The sequence below is a fragment of the Xiphias gladius genome, chromosome 6 (genome assembly GCF_016859285.1).
Source record: "Xiphias gladius isolate SHS-SW01 ecotype Sanya breed wild chromosome 6, ASM1685928v1, whole genome shotgun sequence".
Classification (NCBI taxonomy): Eukaryota; Metazoa; Chordata; class Actinopteri; order Istiophoriformes; family Xiphiidae; genus Xiphias; species Xiphias gladius.
The window spans coordinates 15,243,167-15,262,499 of NC_053405.1; the positions used below are offsets into that span (position 1 = coordinate 15,243,167).

Sequence of the window (19,333 nt, forward strand, 5' to 3'; positions counted from 1 at the left end):
TTTCAAATATAAAAGCTTGTAGCAAACCTAGTACAGTTACTGATTGTAAAACATATTTTTGATTCCTCCAAGATGCTTTGATTCTTATTTTCTTTCTTGTATTCTATTTTTTTTCCCCAATTAATTAGTGGACAAATGGCTACTAAACTAGTGAAATCTGACCACAGTTGACTGTAATGCTGAAATTTAGAGATAGCCAAACTAAAGTTGCCATAAAATACCAACCTTAAAAATTGTAGATACTCTGTTAAATTAAACTCATAAGCAAGAGTGAATCAGTTGAGTTATAAAGATAACGACCACTGATATTTATAGCATTTGCAAGTCAGCAGGAGCCTAATTGTAATGTTATCCAAACACATTCAATTGCATGTCCTTGTGGCTCAATGTCATGTGGGCTTTTATTTCGAAATATGTTCCGGAAGCGCACTTTTAATGGTAACTAGTTTGACAGCGGTGCCACTAAAGGATACAAACGGAAGGTTAACCAAGCTGACAGCAAGTAATCTGACAGCGGAGAGAGGAATTCTTTGCTTTGTCGCCGCCGATTGCTATCGTTTGTGTTATGAGAAGAGGACGCTGGCTGCTTTAGGACTGTGGTAAGGAAATAATACGGCCAGTTATACCTGCTGCTAATGCTAGCTTGCTAGCGCGATGTCGCTTGTACTGTTAGCTAGTTTAATGTGTTAGCTTGCTCGGCAGCAGCACGCGTCCGCTCGATTAACTTATGAATTTAAAATATTTGTCATAAGTAGTTGAGAAAATACGAACATATGTGTCTTTTCTTATATATACCAGTTAGATATTGTATGTTAATCTCGCGTGTTTGTGCTGATTCTGTTATGTCTTCACTAACAGTTAGATAACTTAGCTAATGTATTGAAGTCGCCACTCAGCTTTCCCTGCATGTAAGAGTTGCCTAAAAAGTTGCCCAACTGTACTCCAATGATAAACATAAGCCACCTAGCTTGATCTAAACAGTGTGATACTGAGACCACCATGTTAACTGTGTTGTTCATGTCCACTGATATAGCTTTGTTTGCCCTTTTTGACCCCTTTCTGTCTCCAGATTGAGCACCATGACTGCAGCCCCTCCACTCAGACGGACAGATTCCGCTCGGGGGGAGTTTTCCCCTCTGAAGCACTTTGTTGTAGCCAAAAAGAAGATAAGTGATGTGTTTGAACAGCTACTGAATTATGTGAAAGAGACTTCAGAGTTTGTTGAAGGTGAGAGGCTTTGCTCATCTGTTTTCCATCTGTCAGTTAGCACCAGCAAGTGTAACTTAATTGGAAAAATCCTTCAATTAACTAACAGCTGCCAAATAATTTTATGTTAAAAAGAAAAGACATGTTTCTCATCTTTCAGAAAGTCTGAATGGATGCTAGAAGAGGTGTTGTGTTTCTCTAATGTGGTATGACTGTTGGGTCAACAGAAACCTGCGGGAATAAAGCTTTGGAGAACATTGCCAGTCAGGATCAAAAGTTGGAGATTCAGGCGTATGCCGGCAAACTTGCTGTCATTAAGGAGGTGCTGGCCCGCAGACACATGAAAGTGGCCTTTTTTGGCAGGTAAATACATCTATGCACACACTTTTGGGAAGAATATAGTCTGTAATGGTTTTCGGATGTGACTCTCAAACTGTCTCTTTGATAAGAGCCACCTCTATAAACATTTCATTTGTGTAAGGTAAACCAGTCCCTCCAAATATTATTCATGTGGTTGTTCTGGTTTCGCTTTCATTCTCCTTTCATTTCCCTAGTATCCTTGAGGTGACAATGTTCAGTCATCTCATTCATTTTCTATTGTTAAAACCCGTTCTGCATTATAGAGTTTAAATTGATGTTAACTGAGCCATGCTGTGCTCTACACTGATGCAATAGGAGGATGTGTCTGAGAAAACCTGAGAGAACTCATATGCATAATTAATACACCAAGGAGTTGAAGAGTCAGGGCAGGCAGTAAAATGCATTGAAAATATTTTACTGGTGCTTTACTCAGTCCTTAGCTGCACTGTTGTATGTCTTCACCTGTTAAACATTAACATTATGCCTAAGGCCAGTTCATTTGTTGTAGGAAGTATATTGATTAATCGTCTCCATGTGTACTCAGGGACTGTCGTTGTTTCTCCTTAGGACCAGTAATGGTAAAAGCACAGTGATCAACGCCATGCTGAGGGACCGCGTGCTGCCCAGCGGTATTGGCCACACCACTAACTGCTTCCTGAGTGTGGAGGGCACAGATGAAGACAAGGCCTACCTAAAGACAGAGGGCTCTGATGAGGAGAAGAGCATCAAGGTAAATATTATTTTGACAGTCATTTTGCATGGAGGGTTTGCTAAATTAGCACTGTTGCTTTTTATGAGATTTGCATCCTATTCACATACACTATTTACACATTTTAATACCTGGGAGCTGCTTGTTCTCAACTACTGAGAACTACTGGGCACGTCTATTAGGGTGGTTGAGGACAAGAGTTAACACAAACACACACACACACACACACACACACACACACACACACACACATACACACACACACAAGAATCCTTCCATGTCCACTAATCAGACCATCTGTTGCCTTTAATCAGTTGTCACCCAATTACACTTATACTGTATGTTGGGGGTTATGTTGTTCTTCCTCACATTCTTCTATTGATTGACCGGGGTTAGACCAAGTGTACTTCTTAAGTTTTGATTTAGACTGCAGTTAAAATGACAGAAGTACTGTTGATGAGCTTTTTTTGTTTCTTTTTTTTTTTTTTTACTATTACACAAGCTGATTAGGATTCTTCCTCACCCTGATAACAGAGCAAAGCGTGTATCTTGGCTAGAAAACGTAGTCAACATGTGTGAACTGAGCGAATGCCACTTGAACCTGCAGCCATGTATGAACTGTGAAAGGTATGCAGGATGTTTACCATGGTGTCAGGTGTCTGAACTGGAAGAGCCGATGTGGGAGACTTCGCTTTCCCTTCAGTGCAACCTTCTGAACTGAATGAAGTTGACATGCGTTCAACAGAATGAGCAGTGTAATCAGCTTTTTCTTTTCTGTGGCTATTTCTTTTCTTGTATTTTCTGTCAGTGTAGTGTTTCACGTGGCACTGTCTACAGTGTCAAAAATTAATGTGGGTTTTTTAGTGAAATTAACTATAATAATACAATTACAAAAAAAGCTTAATCTGAGTGGCTACTGTAGGAATACTGGTAGTGTAATATGTTTGCAACAAAAGTTACCTAATTACATCTTACTGTTGACATATTACCTTGCTGGCTGTTACATTCTTTTTAGTTTTTTACAAACTCAACCTTTTTAGTGTTAAACATGAAATAATTAAGTCTATATATATATATATATTAAATTAACATCCGTAACGTCAGTCTGTTTACAACCCCTCTGCAGACTGTAAACCAGCTGGCTCATGCACTCCACATGGACGAGAGTCTGGACGCCGGCTGTCTCGTACGCGTCTTCTGGCCGAAAACCAAGTGTGCGCTGCTTCGAGACGACCTGGTGCTTGTAGACAGGTGACAGGTTCAATCAAATCTGGAAACTCTGTGCAAGATTCTAATATAAATCAATTTTCAGGTCTTTTAAAAAAAAGTTTGGTTTAAAAAAAATAAATCAATAGAAAAATCCAGTAATATGTACAGAATCTAAAAATTCTGTATAGGCATATTATTTCACATATTTTGAAGATGTCATGCATTTGAACTCCCACCCATTAGCCCAGGGACAGACGTCACATCAAAACTGGACAGCTGGATTGACAAGTTTTGCCTGGATGCTGATGTCTTCGTGCTGGTTGCCAACTCTGAATCCACTCTCATGAACACGGTAATGTCTCTCAGCCACATGAAGCTCATGTTTGACCAATATCCTATGGAATTCACATTATACTGTATGTTGCTATCTAGGTTTGGCCATCATTCTCCTTCTGCATCAGGGATTAATCATGAATTCTGACATTAGACCTGCATTTTAATAGGCAGTGTACAATGATAACTTGAGCTAAGAATAACCTAGATGGCTTTGAGAATATAACCGACTGTAAAACAACTTTGTATTACTCTGTATTACTTTTTTTAATAGCTGTGAACTCTGTCACCATTTTCCTTGTCTGAACTGCTCATTCCCATCTTGGCTTCATCAGATCTGTGTAATCCGAGTTGACTGTTTGAGATTGGTGTCCTTACCATGCATGGGTACAGTGGTAAAAGCATCAGTGTAGTTTTGTTTGTGGTATTTTTCATCTATTTTTTTTCCTACCAGTACCTTACTGATCTTTTATTTTAGAGCAAAAAAATTGGTGTAAACCATTTCTCTGCGATGTGTCTATATTGCAAGACAGAGTGATTTCCCATTTTCACATTTCATGTCTATTAAATAAGTGTGTGGATAGTTTGGACTAGGTTAATCCCAGGATTAGAAATTGCAATTTCTGCTTCCGTAGCTCATAATCACCAAATATTCCTGTAACTGTCTCTTGATGTCCACTAAAGGTGATGATAGCACAATAATTTGATCACTTCAGTTGTTGTAAATAATAAAAACGCACCACAATAAGAAGCAAAGTAAGTTTTCAGTTATGTCAGTCACTTCTGTGTACTAAAGGGACAAGTGTGGATGTTTTCTAGGCTAGGCTGATTACAGAGCAGAGAATGTGCCTGCCTTTGTTTATATCCAGCCACACACAGGCGCCACTCTTGTTTCTGTCTGCTCAGGCATTCATGCTATGTGAAGCTGGGCGCACAGTTAATAGCAGAGCTCCTTAACACGGTAGCAGCTCTAGGCTATTCAATGGAAGTAAACCTAGGCAGTATGTAAATATTGTAAGATGGTCAAGTACCAAATAATGTGTCAATTGTCGATGAGAGCCTGAATTCTGGCTGGATGTGCAAACCATGCACTTTTTTTTATTTTTTTTTATCCATTTCAGCACACAACTATGCTGAAATCAATGTCTAGGTTCCTGGATAAAACCAGACACTGGATTTACAGTGCACACCCAATGTGGGCACTGAATTTGAATCAACAACAACATAAAATGAAAAGAGTCCTTTCACTTTTATTGTGTCAAAACTAATATATATTTGACTTAATTGAAGAGTTTTCAATTGTCAAAGAGAAAAAGGAAAAATTGAGTTTATAAATGACAATTTTTCCACTAACAGAAACATCACTGACATCTGTATCCTTCTCTCTTCACTCTTCCGCCTTCTAGGAAAAGCACTTTTTTCACAAAGTGAACGAACGCCTGTCAAAGCCAAACATCTTCATCCTCAACAACCGCTGGGACGCCTCAGCAAACGAACCAGAATACATGGAGGACGTGAGTCAACCTTCTTTATCTGTCTCACAGCAGAAACAAAAACATGTTATCATTATAGAATATGTGTCATCACGTTTACTGATTTTTGCGGGGCAAAAAAATAAAAACGAAAGAGGATATCAGATTGAATGATTCAGTTGGGAAACCTCCGCAGGTAAAAGTAAAACTATCAGTATGGCTAGATACCCATAGGGTTAAGGAAAAAAAAGAAAATTATGTTTTTGTAATTTGGTTGAACTGAACTCCCTAAATTAGAGTTTTGCAATTAAAATAGCATTTTTAAAAACTTATTTACAACTTTGCATCTGTATTTTGATTATTTTTTTATTTTTTATTTTTATTTTTTTTAAAATATAATTTTCATAACATAAAATTACAAAAAAAAAGGGTCCCCTAAGAATGTAACACCTCTCCCTCCAGGTGAGGAAGCAGCACACAGACCGTTGTGTCAACTTCCTGGTAGAGGAGTTGAAGGTTGTGGACCGTGAGCAGGCACCCAACCGCATTTTCTTTGTCTCTGCCAAAGAGGTGCTCAACTCCCGCATGCAACGTGCACAGGGCATGCCCGAAACAGGTGAGGAAACAGGAAACCGATAGTTGATGCTCTGTCTGTCTGTTCAAGGAACAAGATGGAGAGTGTTTGTGTCTTTATGTTCAATAAATTTACAAAAATTTCAATTAAGTTTAATAATTTTGGGGGGGGGGGTTGTTTTGATAGAAAAGACCTCACAGCATCTGCATTACAAACAATGAACAACAATAAAAACAGTTATTAAAGTGATGAATATGGATCACAATAGTTAAAAAAGAATAAATTAGGATGAGGGATATACAGTTGTTGATGCAAATTTAGTAGTTCGTAGTTTGCAGTGATGGAAAGTACTTTTCATTTTATATATAATGTGTTCCTTTCATCCAACAGGTGGAGCTCTGGCTGAGGGATTCCATGAGAGACTGAAGGAGTTCCAGAGCTTTGAGAGGAGGTTTGAGGTGTGTGTGTAGCGTGTGTGTGTAGTGTGTATGTGTGCGCGCGCGCGCTCACTCTTCATGTTTTCTGATAATTTTATTCCTACTTCTCGAAGCAAAATCAATTTCCTGTCTCAATCCCTAGAGACAGATTTTGAAGAACATTAAGCAATAATTTCAGCACACATTTGATTTGACACTGATACTGTATATTTGCCACCTGAAAGACATCTCAACGGGTACAACCTGAGGTGTAATCAGTGTAAAGTCGAATCAAGTCAAAAACAGCAGGTTACACGGATGACTAGGCCCCAGCTGATTTGAAAAAAAAAGAAAAAAACAACTGCAGTTGGTGTATCATAAAGAGCTAAGCAAATCTCTCTGACAGAGTCTGGTTGCTGTTGGTTAGAATGAGTTACTACAGAGGAGAGAGGGGGAAATCACTATTATTAGAAGTGAGGTTATTTGTTCACTCATTCAGACCAAGGGATACAAACAGTGGCTGCTTTATCAGGCTGTGACCGGAGCTGGATTTATTGTTTCACTTGTTTCATAGTCTCCTTGGGCATTTCAGAAATACTACTTTGAGAAATTCAGTTGCCTGGTGAAAGTGTTAAGTGTGTGTGTGTGCGCATGTTTGTCAAAGCTTTTGTTTAAGGCTATTTTACACTGAAAGAAGTTGAATAAGGGGGGCAGCAACCAAAGTCACTCTCCTAACGGTGACTGCTAACCTGACCAGTCAACTACTGGAACCTTACTTCCTTACTGGTTAGGATTCACCACCACTCATGCATTTCAACCTGGCACCCCCAAGTCACTGTGCCTTTTCCATCAACCTGCGTCTTCATTGCTGAAGTCTAGATTCACTTGGGCGAGGACATCAATTTGTTTTTGTTCTACTTTGATTTTGTTCTGTCTTAACAATATCGATGGTTGAGTTTTCTTTGTGTTTATGTGTTTAATTTTGTTTTTGTTTTTTTTAACCTTGTTGAGATGTTTATCTTTTAATTAAGAGAAACTGAATTTGTCCGTCCTAGGAGAAATTTTTGATAGGACCTCCATGATCAATAACAGTAGTACCTTAGTCATAATCTGTCTGTCTTGAATGACCTACAGTGGATCAAAGAGTAGACAAGTGAATTATCACCATGACAGACAACAGATAATATGGATCAGAAGGAGCTGAGAAATGCTTAATAAGGAAAGGGTAACATAGGAGTTGATAGTTTATGTAAGAGTTTTAACCCTACAAAAGGCAACTTTTAAGAGCTGTGAATTTTATTACTGCCTCCAGTTAATTAGCACAGCACTGTCTGAATGCAGGCACTTATAAAAGAACAACAATCTTCAAGATGCCTTGAGCATGAGATATTATAATTTCACCCAGAGCGCTCCAATATTCCTACTTTTTATATGGTACAGATTGTTTTATTTTATTTCACTTGCATTTTTGGTTTTAATTCACCCCATATGTTTTTATGATTTTTCTGTGGCTTCACCAACACATTACTGTGACTTTACAAAATGTGGGCTGGGGGACGCAAGATACACACACTGCTGCTGTCATTTTCACACTGGAGTTTCCATTTCTTTTCTTCTCCTAAGTTAAAAGTAGCAGGTGTACATCTTGTCCTCTGTTCGTCCCTGGTAGTGTGCAAATTCCTGCACCCTATCCAGCAGCAGCCCCTCTAACCGTCACAGTAACTTGTGTGTTATGGCCTCGCAGGAGTGTATCTCGCAGTCAGCAGTGAAAACAAAGTTTGAGCAGCACACTATCAGGGCCAAGCAGATCACAGAAAAAGTCAAGAGCATCATGGACGCCATCAACATCGAGGCAGCCGAGAAGAGGTGAGTTTCTTGCTCTGTACATTTCTTTCTCTCCTACTTTTGTAGTATGGAGTGTGTCGGTAGGGATTCATTTCTCTGGAAATCTAATTATACTGATAATGTCATACTGTTACCGTCTTCTTCGAACAATGCCACGAAGGGCTTATTGAGTTCAACTATGAAACTTCTGAGGAAATAAATGTTTTGGTTTAAAAAGATTTCGGTCACTACCATAAGTGGAACATACAGTGTTAAATTAAGATGCTTTAAAATGAGATTAAGATACAAAATTTTATAACTGTCAGTGGATTTCTCACAAATGCTTCTTTCTACTGTTTTGCATGTGTGTCTTTACCTAATCCTCTTTTTTTTGTGAAATCGTTCAGCTGCTAGTTTGCACTAGTGACATTATTTCCTGTTGGTGGGGTGGGGCTTCAGAGTGGCAGCAATGGAGGACAGAGAGTATCAGATGGACCGGTTGGAGTTTGTCAAGAATCAGCTCAACTTGCTGATGGACGACATCAAGAAAAAGATCAAAGCCATAAGTGAAGACGTGGAGTCCAAGGTAACGTAGACGACACCTTTTTTTTGTTTTTCTCCCCGCACACATTCCCACCAGAATATGACTGCTTGAGCTGTTTTGCTCTACTTTTCCAAACTTGTAAAAACTCTTTTATTTCTGGCAAGGCGTTGCACCTTCAGCTATAATACACTGCAGGAGACCCCGCAGAGTGAAAAACACATTTCTTGCTCGGACAGAAAACCCGGAACAGTCACAGCTACATATTCACAAGCTGTATGGATTTCCAAGTGAGCGGGATATGGTCCTTTTTAGCTTGCCGGGTTTGAGCACCTCAGTGCTGCTGGCGATTCTTTGAGTAGGAAACAGAGGGCCTGGCTGCGCTGTAAGAGATTTGATGACCTTGACTGTTATTTACCCAGGTGTCCAGCGCAATGGGGGAGGAGATCTGCCGTCTCCACGTAATTGTTGACGAATTCCACGCTGACTTCCACCCCTCACCTCATGTCCTCAAGATCTACAAGTCTGTGAGTAGAGGCACAGATTAATTCCTCGTGATCACACCTTTCCTGGGCCACAATCTGAGGTGCACTGCCAGTTTAGTGATCGTAAACTAGAGAACAGAGTGACATGCCCTCTGGTCTGCCTTTTTATTTGACTGTTTTCCATGTGACCTCTAACCCCTGTCGCTGCTGGCAGGAGCTGTTTTCTCATGTTGAGGAGGGGATGGGGAAGAACCTGGCTTTCCGCTGCTCCGACGCCGTGAACACTTCTGTCCAGTCCTCTCAGAGTTACATGATAGGTGATTTAACTAGAATGTACACAAAATTATGAGACCACATTTGTTATTTTGAGTCATATTGTCAATGTTTTAGTTGTCTCCAAGAACAAATATGTTGGATTCGTACTTGTACCTTGGCCTGTAGCCTTTAGCCTTTAGGCTCAGCCATTCTGTGTCATACGGAGTGAATATCTTTGCTGAACCAACAGGTTGGCCAAATGAAGCTGTCCCTAAAATGATCATATGATAAAAATGGTAAAATTGAAAAAAGTTGTAATATAAAATGATCCTAAATCTATTAATGAATTAGCTTAAGTAGCTACTGGGGGGGGTCAGCACTCTGCAGTGGTGTGAGAAAAATCAGTTCCTTGTTTGCACCCAGTCCTTCACCTCTTCATGATCAAAGGGAATTTAATAGACACCACCACTGAAGGATTTTAACTGTCTCCTGGTTATAACAGAAATACTGAAGATGGCTAAGAAGGAAGTCAGATTTTCATAGAAAATGACCTCAGCCCAGATCATCTTCCAGGCCACCACTGTTTCGTTTTTTTTGTGTGTTTTTTTTACTCAATCGCTCGTTCAGAGAGTGGTGCTGCTAAACTTAGTCAAAACCTTTTGGGCACTCAGGCTATGATCTGTAGCACCCAGCTCACTGCTATATTTACCCTCCTCAGTGAATGCCATCATCCCGTGCCCCATTATGCCACAAATGCGTCACTGTGTCAGGCACACATGCAAGCTGTGCTCAGCGGCAGTGATGTTGAAAAGGTGTTAGTGTGCCCTCTGATGAAAAGGCTTCGGGTGCTGTTACAAAATTGTGGTGTGATTTATTTATTTATTTATGTAAGATCCCTAATGAGAGAGAGAAAGAAAACCAGGGCTATTCAAATCAGATGTACCTTTTTTTTTTTTTTGCTTTATATAATAAAGCAATAATAATGCCATGATATTGTTTCCATTATCTTGTGTTGTTACTTTCTGCCCCCTAGTGCCCAGAAAAAGAAATATTTGAAGTAAAAATGTACCGAAATTAAAAGGTACTAATTTTGAAGAATAGTTCCCTCGGGTGTTTGTCTTTTCCCTTGTGCACCAGGGCATGTTTTAAATACAAATGCAAACTAAGCTGCAAATGACCTCATTACTGCTGTTTGTTCCTTTTTATGAAATTCAAATTCTCCATGTTTCCATTCTCCAGAGAGCATGATCCCCCTGCTTCCCTCTGCGGTCAAGAGCCAAGTCCACATGCTGGTACCCAGCAGGAAGTTTGACCTGAGTTACGACCTCAACTGCGCCTCACTCTGCAATGACTTCCAGGAGAACATTGAGTTTCAGTTTTCGTTGGGCTGGACAGCGTTAGTCCACCGCTTCCTGGGCTCTGTCAACGCACAGAGAGCACTCAGACTGGTGGACCAGAACTTCCAGGTACGGACCGGAAAGACTGTGGGATAGAGTTCGTTGTGTACTTGAACCAACTTCAATTCAAAATGCGATATTTCATGTCAGTAATTATTCTTACCGGTGATTGATGTGGCCTATTTCATTCACAACGCTGTACAAAGCATACCCTGAAGAACGTCAGGTTTTTCGTAAAACTCAGCTTGTCATTACTCAGGCCTCTCGACCAGCACTGCCCCTGGCCAATACACCCTCCTCAGGACCCCCCTCCACCATATCTCAGCCCAACCACGAGACAGCCCTCATGACCCAGGAGGACCTGATGGTAGCGATGGCAACCAATGTGGCTTCCCTCACCTCCCGCACTTCAATGAGTGTTATCATCGTTGGAGGAGTGGTATGTTGTTTACATCAGTGTTTGTACAGATACGTGGCACTGAAAACCATCTGTGTCAATGGAAGTGTTTTAACCTGTGAGTGTGCTAATCCTGCCTCTTGTCTCTTTTTTTTCTTTTCTTTTTTTTAAGGTTTGGAGAACAGTTGGCTGGAGGCTTATCGCCATGTCGGCCTCGCTGTACGGCTTGTTGTACCTGTACGAGAGACTCACCTGGACCACAAAGGCAAAGGAGCGCACTCTGAAGCGCCAGTTTGTGGACTATGCAACAGAGAAGCTGCAGCTCATCGTCAGCTTCACCAGTAGTAACTGCAGCCACCAAGTCCAGCAGTAAGCCCCGACGCGGTACCATTTATGCCATCTTAGGGTAGAACAAACTGGACAGAGCACTACATGAATTGTGTCGTGTGCTTGATATACTGTATGTGACGGTTACAGTAAGTAAAATAATAGCTGTGGTCCAGTTTAAGGTGATTTTCTGGCAGTTCTTTCAGTCTGTATTAATCCTTTAACATGCAGCACAATAATGTTTTTTAGGTGTGGGGAACCGACCTTAAAAAAAGAGCTGTTCTCCACACAGACCTTATGTTTACATCAAATGCTCATTTCTCTGCAATATCTGTCAGTGGTTTTTAAGCTACTGACGAAGCCCGACTCCCCCGTAACGTTCCCAATTTACTCACCCGCACAGACCCCTACCCCTGGCCTCCCCTTCTGTAGCGGGGCTAAATAAATAAGCAATGCGACGCTGTGCCCTCTGTGTTGCCAGGGAGATGGCTACGACCTTTGCTCGGCTCTGTCAGCAGGTGGACCAGACGCAGAGAGAGCTGGAGGCAGAAATCCGCCATCTGACAGCCAAGATAGATCAGCTGGAGACCGTCCAGAGTCGCTCCAAGAGCCTGCGGTTTGTCCCGCTCCTTGTCTTATTGAGGGGTGTGAGGGGGTGAAGAAGTGGGGGGGGGGAGTAGATGACTCTGGGAATGTGGAAAGATCTAGTCGGGGGAAAATGAATATAGTAGATGATATGAACGATGATACAGGAACAGGAAAAGAGCAGTTTTTCAGCTTTTATTATGTTTATTAAGTAGAACTATCTGCACTTGTTGAGGCCAGACAACCTACACTGTTGTTGTTCTTATTAGTAAATAAAGTTCAGTGACATCACATACTTCCCAGCATAACTCCACCCAACTTCAACCTGACTAAATGTCTAATCAGACAAGGTAATGGAAGGGCATATAAAACAGAGGTAAAGAGAGAACAGTTCTGGAAACGTGAAACTAACAGTTTAATGGTCAGGAATAAATTAAAGTACAAAACAGGAAGCTCTACTTGACAGGTGGTTTGAATGACTTTGGTCCAAATGTGACGTGCGTTTGTTTCCTCTGCAGACATAAGGCCACAGAGCTGGAGAAGCAGTTGGAGGCGTTCACAAACCAGTACCTGCAGCTTCAGCAGTGAAGATGCTCCCCTTCATCGCTCCACACTTTGTTTCGTGTTGAGTCAGTCATTCCTCCGCCCGGCGCCACCTCACTGCGCCCGATCCTCCTCCTCACCCACACTACACCACAGTTTCTGTGTGGGCAGTGCTGCTGAAAAGATTAGGAGATTAATCGATTAGTATGTCACCAGAAAATAAATCCAGTGGCTATTTTGATAGTCAATGAAATGTTATTCATGAAACTTCATGCAAGAAACTTCTACAGCCCCTGAGATGTGAAGATTTGATCCTTTTCATTTTATTTGCGAAACTTGATATTTATTTTCTTTTTTTTTGTGTCACACCAAATAGTCCATTCGAAGACAGTTTTTTGGTAACTTTTAATGGCCATTTTTCTTTTTTCTTTTTTTTTTTTGAGGGGGGGGGGGCTTTTTTTGACTATCAGTTTAATCAAAAAGAGGAAAAGATTTATCAATACTGAAAATAATCAGTAGTTTCTTTCTTAGTGGACAGAGAAGAGTGGAGGCCCAGACACAACAGTATTTTCCCCTCCTCCTCAGCCAGCCAGCTGCTTCAGGTGCTTGAGAAAGAGCAGTGAACAAACTGTAAAACGTGAAACTGCCCGATGATACAAACTGGGACTCATGGTGTGCAAGATGCTCCACAAAGAAACAGTAAAATCTCGGTCGGCGTGAAGGCAACTTACCGGTCGGGTGCTATATTTTGTCACTAACGTGCTTCTAACTGTGAATATGCCTTTTTTGACTAACTTTTGTGGAGCAAATGAAGTTTGTTTGTCTGTAAGATTGTACAATGTATCTGTTCACGCACATGATCTACTGTATTGTAGAAACAAAAATTAAATATATTTAATAATGAAAGAAAACAATTTGTTTTTCTGAGTTAGAAGGACCTGGTCAAGTAAATTCACTGAAAGAAATTGTTGGCGAAGCATGTCTTTAAAATGCTGTAGGTTTATGTTCTATTTTCTAACAACACAAACTGTATAGATAAAAGGCTTTGGAAATCTTCATATATTTTATAATATCCTATTTTATTTATACCCATTAGACTTATAATGACAATTACACAAGTCTGCACTTTGTAAAATTGTCTTTTTTCTTTTTTTTTCTTTTTTCTGAAAGTGTGTTAAAATTACCCCAGATTTGCCATACTGTATTAAATCTACCACAATCTAAAACAGACTTTTTGTACGTTTTATTTGAAAAACTTTCCTTTCAGTACTGTGTGTCAAAGGTAAATAGTGTTTGACCACTATTGGCACTTTGGAGCAATGCTTGTACAAATTATTTTATTTCTTTTTATCCATGTATCATTAATTTCTTTTAATATTCAATCAAGAATCCAAAATCAGAAAATTTAAAAAAATAAATTAATTTTCCTATTTATGTATGATTTTCCCCAAGGGTTTTTGTGAGAAACACTGAATGAAAACATAATTTTTGTTTTGTTTGTTTACAAGAAAATTCCCCAGGGCACCTTTTAACTTCTAAAACGTATGAAATCCTGCATGAGAAAATTGAAAAACAATGTTCAGTGTCCTGAATATTTCATCAAATATTAAAGTTTAAACAATAACCCATATGTGCTTTAATCTCACGACAATGTGTCCATGAGCTCAGGGAACTGCTTCTCAGTCAATGAACAACTCTCAAGCTCATGAACTATCACGTTTAACAGGCTGCAGACTGGCTAACAGGGGGAGCTGCCTGGTTGTTGTCTGACAGTGCTACACCTGCAAACCTGCGCCACCTATGGGAACGTAGAAAACAACCATGTCAACGTTGCCACCTGCAGGCAAAGAGAGTTAGAGCTGCTGCAATTTTAACACTGGCATCATTGCGAGGCAGAGATTGTTACAGCAGTTTTTTTCTTTCTTAAATGGCTTTTTTCTCTTATTTTTTATTTATTTTTTACATTTTGTACTTGTCCCACCTGTTGTTATTAATAAAATAGACCATCGGTGGAAATGAAATATTAAAACATAAATACAGTTCAGCTTTTAGTTTGAAAACAAACAGCAAATGTTAGTTTTTGGGAGTTTTTTAAAATAATTTTTAATAAGTTGTCTCTTTCTAAACATCTATGACAAAGAAACTTCACTATCAAAAGTTAGCCACCATTAGTTAGCTTTAAAAATAGTCACTTGTCTAAAACTCAGTATTCTGCGAAGAAGCAACAGATATCTTAATAAGTTGACTGTTAATCGTTTAAATGCCAAAAGCAGAACTTATTCGACTACACAGCCAGTTTTTGTTTGGGCTTCTTTGGCCAAAGTAGATGGTTTCAGGTACTTTGCATTAATGACTGTCCATTTGTCCATTTTCTCTCCAAATTGTTCTTGTTTTTGAACGAAACGTCTCTAAAGTTGTTTCCTCTAATGCACTACAAAAAACAACTACTTGCTTAAACATTTATATGAAATGGTAAATACTGTGTATATATATATATATATATCATTTTTTTTAAACACACAATTTTTTGTAAATAAAACCAGCCAGGAATTGTTGTCTTGGTTAAAAGCTTTTTTTTATTGGTTACAATAACTCATGGCAACATATCTGTATCACCAAGCCACTGTACAAATACAAAAAAAAGGTTCTGGTGTGAAAAAGACTATAAAAATTATTCCATAACAAGTGATTATAATTTCACACAATAGCACTGTAAGAGAATTATCATGGCACCAAGTCCCTGGTCTTTACTGGCTTAAAACACAAAACAATAAATAAACAAAATTTAAAAAAAAAAAAAAAAACTCTCAGAACAGTAGGTTGCAGAGTCAAAGGGCAGTGCATTATTTTGTGATGGTGCTGTGGCAGTGGTTATGTGATGCAACCAATTCAAGTGGTGGGGTGTCAGAGGTTTTTTTTTCTTCTCCTATGCTGACTGTTTATCGCAGAACAATTTTTTATATTGAAATGTTAAATTTGAGTTTCATGCAAATACAGTCTTCAAAAAAATCTCGCCTGAACTTGCGCAGCATTGACATTCTCACATCTGCTCTTCGAAGTTAGATGTTGGCACTGTGGCTGACAACGGCCAAAACTGCCTAAAATACTACTGCCAAACGTCCTTGAAGTTACTCATCCAATGATTAAATAAGTCACAGATTAAGGTTCTGGTACTTCAGACCTCAAATGCGTCAAGTGTTGACATTTTGTAACATCAGACAAGCTGACCCGACGGCTCCCTATCGGTTGAGTAGGTACGGTATTGAACTTTGGGAGACTGCAGGTAAACGCAATAACAATGTGAAAATAAATGAAGTCAAGCACCTTTTTTGATTAATGAGTCTACTGCACTACTTAAATGAGTGAACTGCACAGGCACACAGAAGTGTTAACTTACTATTCCAGGTTCCAGCTGCTAATACTGCTGAATTACACACACGGCTGAAAGAAATGGCTGCCTGCTTTCAGTTATACAGGCGATCCCCTTATTCCACCTGGTAAGTGCTAGTGTGTTTGTATATATAATTTTTAATTATTAATCATATTTTTTTTTTTTCAATTTCACACAGGTCATGATGGATTAAAGTTAAAAACAGAGTGACTTTAGAGAAATAGTTTGACATAATGGGAAACAGCTTATTCACTTTCTGGCAGATATGAGAGATGAGATTACTCATGTCCGGTTGTTAAGCATACCGCTGGCTGGCTTAGCTTAGCACAAAGACTAGAAACTGGGGAAACAGCTTGCTTGTCTTTTTCAAGCGTTATCAAAGGCAGCCTACAAGCTCTACAGCTCGGTAATCAACATATTAATGACACTTTAAGCTGTGACTGTTATTTTAATGTCTAGAAAAATCGAAGTGTAAAAAAAAAAAAAGGTAATTCGCCCTTTAACCAGCGGGGGACCATTATACGCCAGACCAGTTTCCAGGCAACCAACCGACACTCCAGCTCCTAGCTAAGACAAGGTTCCTGCTTGGAATTGTGTTGCCATACATACAATTGGGCTACTTTCTCTACGATTGGGTTTGTAAAAATTCATGTAACTTTATTCGTGGGTTTTCTATAATTTGGTCTACTTTTAGTACCATTAGGGCAATTTCCACTGGCAACAAAGTTAGGCTACATTCCAGAGGTTCTCTTGCCGAGCAGGAGTGGCAGTGATGCTTGGCGCATGGAGGCAATTAAAGTAACTACTTCAAAGTTTGGTTCCTTGGCGCCCAGTTGCAGCAGTTTGTGTCAAATCTTAATACACGGACACATAGTGTTAGATTCAGTGTGACGTACACTTTACGTGGATGCCATTATCTCCAATGTCTATCCCAAATAAATGGCCATTAATGCTACGAAATTTGATTTTTTTTAAAAATGCACTTCAGAACTTGCCTGAGAATCGGTACATTTTAAGTTCTCTTCAGTACCAAAGCAATCCAGTGACAGTTGTCTGTACATGCATGGATACATTGCCAAAAAGAACTAATAATAGCGAATTCGGCATGCTTAGTTTTCCAAAATTTAATCAAATATAGGCCAAAAACGGGGCTCAAGTTGTAGTTCACAGCACAACTCACTTAATCCAGGGTAACACTACACTCCCCATTTCTTGTAAAAGTTAACATCTGCTCATATAAGTGAGGACTTTTAACGTTTAATGTAACATTATTGTAAAGTCTTTGTAGCCTAATATTAAACAGACAAATATAATCTAACAGCCAGAAAGTGAACATTCCCCAAAATGTTGAACTACTCCTTTAAATACAAACTGTCAGTCTGTCATTTTGTCATCTTTATCTGGGGATACATGAACATCTGATGCCCACTGACGTAAATAGACACTTGTGTCTGAGAAGAACTGTCAACTTCATAACATTTTGGAATGCAAAAACCCATCTTCAGATATAAGCAGTCCACCTGTTTGATGAGACAACAGACTGGATATAAAATCAGACTTGAATGTGACCTTCATTGATGGGGATAGAGAAGGCTGGCACTTGAGTAAAGTGAGCTCACATGTTTTGTTTTTTTTGTCACATTGAATAGTTTTCAGTTCACAGCTCAGGGTCTGTGGATAACATGGCACAAATGAGGAAGTAACACTTAGATCTATATGTTATCCAGATATAAAAGCAAATTGAACCCTCCCTTCCCTTCCCTTCCCTTCCCTTCCCTTCCCCTCCCGCCCCCCGACACACACACACACCTCGACACTGATATGCAATACATATCACATCCTACACACCTCAAAAGATATTCTCAGGCTAAAAACTTTTCCTGTTATTTTTAACATTCTCTCAAAATGGATTCATTAATGAAAAGCCAGGTAGGAGGAGCTAAAACGCAAAAAATAAAATAAAAATAATCACTAGAATCACGGTATGCCAAAGATCATTGATAGCTGATTGAACCTTAATAAATACTACAAACTGTACGGTAGTAGTAGAAAGCAGAATTGTATAAAAAAGTGATTAAAACACTTGCTTTAAGAAGCAGTACGGAGCTGTATGTGGTCATGGTGGTTTACTGTAAGCATGCTTTTTAGTGTTCACTAGTATCAGAATGTGCTTCTATTGGGAAAAGAAAGAAAAACAAAAAAAAAAACAACAAACTTTCTTATTAATCAGTGGGTAAAAAGGAATAGTAAGAGGCAATCATTACTGTTGTCGATGCTAGTATTACCTTCTATCATGAATAGTATCGTAAGGCAGAATGTAGACACCAAGTGCCACATCTCACAGGAGAACAAACCCTCCTTCATCCAGCCCCATGTGGGTCAGATGTTTATTTTTTGAGATAGGCACCTGAGACAGCTGATGGATAGGTCCAACTCACACAAATTATGTGTTTTAATTTTTTAAAAATTAAGCATTTACAAGAACCAAAATAATGGAAGATGCGTGATGAGAAAATACTCAAAATCAGAAATACTACCTCTATGGGTAAATAAGTCACGTGCTCCATGGTTTACATTATTACTACAGTTTGTGAGTGCATTTCTAGCTCTCTACTAATGTACATTTCTGTCTACCAAGTGTACTTTCTTCACTAGCACTAACTAACAGTTCATAACATGTTTTTGGTGAGGGAAAAAAAACCCAAAAAACAATAAACTAAATTAAAAAAAAAAATCACTGAAAGTGTTAAACCCTATAAAAAATATTTTGTTTGTTTTTTTTTTTTTTTTTTACTGGCTTGTGGCACTGATGTGATTTTGGAGTGGCAAACATGATTTTAGTTCCATGCGGTCACTCAGTTCACACCTTGTTGATGGCAAAATGGACTCACTGATCCTTCATTTAGGAAAAAAAAAAAAAAAAAACGAACAAGAAAAAGGACATTGCGAGCTTTGACAGACATCTTTCTTTCTCTTCCTTTTTTCCTCTAGTCCTCAGAGGCTGCTGACAGAGTCACTGCTGGCCGTTATGGTCCTTTAATATCCTCACATAATGACTGACCACTCTCCCATTCGTCCATACAGGCCTCATTGCCGTTATGGGCCCACAGGTAGAGAACAGCTTCTGCTCGGGGAGACCACATCTCTCTTCACAATGCCCTCCTCTCCATCATTGTCATTTGTATGGGCAACTTGAGATGCTCATCTCAACTTTAAGGAAACGTGCAGATTCTATAGGCCACAGGAGACAGGACTATTAAGATGCAAAACCTCTGTTTATGACCATTAATGGGGTATTAATTATTTCAC

At 39.3% G+C, this 19,333-nt stretch overlaps 1 protein-coding gene across 1 annotated transcript; it reads left to right on the forward strand.

Annotated features, from left to right (window-relative positions):
- The first annotated feature begins 448 nt into the window (after positions 1-448).
- Positions 449-14,220, forward strand: LOC120790882 (mitofusin-1-like). The gene is made up of 18 exons (XM_040128847.1): positions 449-599; positions 1,070-1,227; positions 1,434-1,569; positions 2,134-2,296; positions 3,402-3,526; positions 3,728-3,836; positions 5,224-5,331; positions 5,752-5,905; positions 6,254-6,321; positions 8,024-8,145; positions 8,563-8,689; positions 9,067-9,171; positions 9,344-9,446; positions 10,624-10,850; positions 11,041-11,220; positions 11,351-11,547; positions 11,987-12,121; positions 12,609-14,220. Exons 2-18 carry the CDS (start codon positions 1,080-1,082, stop codon positions 12,676-12,678), a joined length of 2,277 nt encoding a protein of 758 aa, XP_039984781.1. The 5' UTR covers positions 449-599; positions 1,070-1,079; the 3' UTR covers positions 12,679-14,220.
- Positions 14,221-19,333: the final 5,113 nt, after the last annotated feature.